This window comes from Oryx dammah, unplaced genomic scaffold (genome assembly GCF_014754425.2).
Source record: "Oryx dammah isolate SB20612 unplaced genomic scaffold, SCBI_Odam_1.1 HiC_scaffold_10, whole genome shotgun sequence".
In the NCBI taxonomy this organism is placed as follows: domain Eukaryota; kingdom Metazoa; phylum Chordata; class Mammalia; order Artiodactyla; family Bovidae; genus Oryx; species Oryx dammah.
The window spans coordinates 22,332,802-22,334,855 of NW_024070194.1; the positions used below are offsets into that span (position 1 = coordinate 22,332,802).

At 44.2% G+C, this 2,054-nt stretch overlaps 1 protein-coding gene across 1 annotated transcript; it reads left to right on the forward strand.

Moving 5' to 3' along the window:
- Nucleotides 1-353: 353 nt before the first annotated feature.
- Nucleotides 354-1,705, forward strand: LOC120868769 (beta-defensin 121-like). The gene is made up of 2 exons (XM_040247613.1): nt 354-408; nt 1,578-1,705. The coding sequence occupies exons 1-2, from the start codon at nt 354-356 to the stop codon at nt 1,703-1,705; spliced, it is 183 nt and encodes a 60-aa protein (XP_040103547.1).
- Nucleotides 1,706-2,054: the final 349 nt, after the last annotated feature.

Consider the following 2,054-nt stretch of genomic DNA (forward strand, 5'->3'; position numbering starts at 1 on the left):
AATGCTGCATGATATAACTTCTTTGTAGAATCTAACAAATTTTTTCAAAAGTCCAACTCATAGAAACAGAGAATGGAGTGGTGATTGCCAAACCCTGGGGGTGGAAGTGGTGGGACGAATATATATATGTATGGCTGGAAGAGCACAAGAAGGTGGTGTGTCCAACAGCCATTCTACTACTGTGGTTGATTACTAATCTGTCTGTCTAATCTGAAATGACTGTTCCCTTTCTGGTTCACTGATCATGGCTCTACCATGCTCGTTGGGTCAATAAATACCAGCCTGGACTGCTCAGCATGGAGTCCTCTGACTGTCTTGCCAGCCTAGAAGCCTCCTATCTCTACCCATAATTCATGAAGTTCCTTCTGATTTTGACCGTTACCCTGCTCCTGGCCCAGGTCACCCCAGGTAACCAGGATCTTTCCCAAGAGAAAGTGGGTCAGGGAACCTGATGCACATTTGGGGAATTCTGGCGGCTCTAATAGCTTGGGCTGGGAGAATGGCCTTGGGCAGGGAGAATGGCCTTGGGCAGGGAGAATGGCCTTTGGATATCTCTCTAACCATATCTAAGATATCTCTCAAACTCAAAGGGGAAGTTTGAGTTCCCTGGTGCTGACTTTTCAGCGGCATTAGTTGACCACTCTGACCTTCTCTCTATGGTTGGCTCTGGAGAAGTTGAACATGATGATGGCGAAGACAGGGTGGGTACTTGGAGGGGAGAGACTTGGACACAGAGTATGGAGGAAATGGGAGTTTTTTACAAAAACATTCCTTGGGATAATTTGGATTTTGATCTTTTGTTGCCTCTATGAAAACGGTTCCTTGATTTCTGATTGAGGATTCTGATTCTACTCTCTCAGGCAACCTCAATTTACCTGGGCTACTTTAGGTTGTACCAGAGAGCTGTTTCTAATTATCTTGACCTGTTAAGACCAGTGAAAAGCTCTGGAATGTTGTGGAAAAGAGCTTTATAGATGGTGTGCTGCAGTCCATGGGGTTGCAAAGAGTCAGACACGACTGAGAGAACGAACAACAACAAAGAAGACTTGCAGATGTTCTGATGGATGCATTTCAGATTCCTGTCCCCTTTTCATTGATGTGATCAGAGAGGGTACCCAAAAGTAAAGGGAAAATATGGTTAATTGACACTGGGCCCCTGTGTGCATGCCTGCTCAGTCACTTCAGTCGTGTCCTGGGCACCTGCGTACCTTATAATGGGGGGGGGTGATGAAAAACTACCTGGGTACCTTATAATATGGGAGAGATGAAACCCTGGAGAGAGGGGCCCTCTTGCCTCCCCAAAGGGAGCTGGTTGGGGTGGGGAAGCAGCCAAGTAGGTCCCAGGTCACTGAGTGGGAAGAATTTTGGAATTGTGACTAGGGATACAAGTGAGAAAAAAGAAAAGCCAGTGACTATAACCTCCTTAAACCTGGAGGATGCCTTAGGAGGGCTTTTTCTTCACATGTCTCTTTATTTCCCTATAACTGTCTCTTCTGTTGGGCTTTGGCCTCTCCCTTCCCCAACCTGCTTCTTGTTTCTAGACTGATCCACCCCTCTCCTTTTCCTTTTAATTTCAGCCATGAAGTGTTGGAATAACTTGGGAAGATGCAGAGAAACGTGTGAACAGAATGAAGTGTTCCATATAATGTGCAAGAATGAGGGTATGTGCTGTATATCTCCCAAGCATCTGCCTGCCAGAAACTGAATCTTCAAACATAGCTGGAAGATTGAGACAAATTTCCGTGGTCTGACACACCTTATGCAAACTTGAGTCTAACATCATTGAACCCTGTGGTTCTGGTAAATCATTCTTGCCTGTACTTTTTGTGTCTGACAGTTCTATCCAGTTATATTATATTTAGAAATATTAAATATATTATGTTGTATATAATTTATATATATTATATTTAGAAGTAAATAAGGAGTGGAGTAAGGTGCATATGGGTATTGTGGAGAAGAGGATGGACCTGTTGGTAATAATTCCAGTCTTCTGCACATCTCTCTGCCTGCTGGCCCTTGGCTGGTCCCATATGATGTAAATAAGGAATGTTCTT

What these genes read in the sequence shown, in the direction of transcription:
- LOC120868769 (XM_040247613.1), top strand. Translation starts at nt 354, where the DNA reads ATGAAGTTCCTTCTGATTTTGACCGTTACCCTGCTCCTGGCCCAGGTC. An exon ending in CCTGGCCCAGGTCACCCCAG is followed by an intron (nt 409 to 1,577) that starts GTAACCAGGATC and finishes TTTTAATTTCAG; the next exon opens with CCATGAAGTGTTGGAATAAC.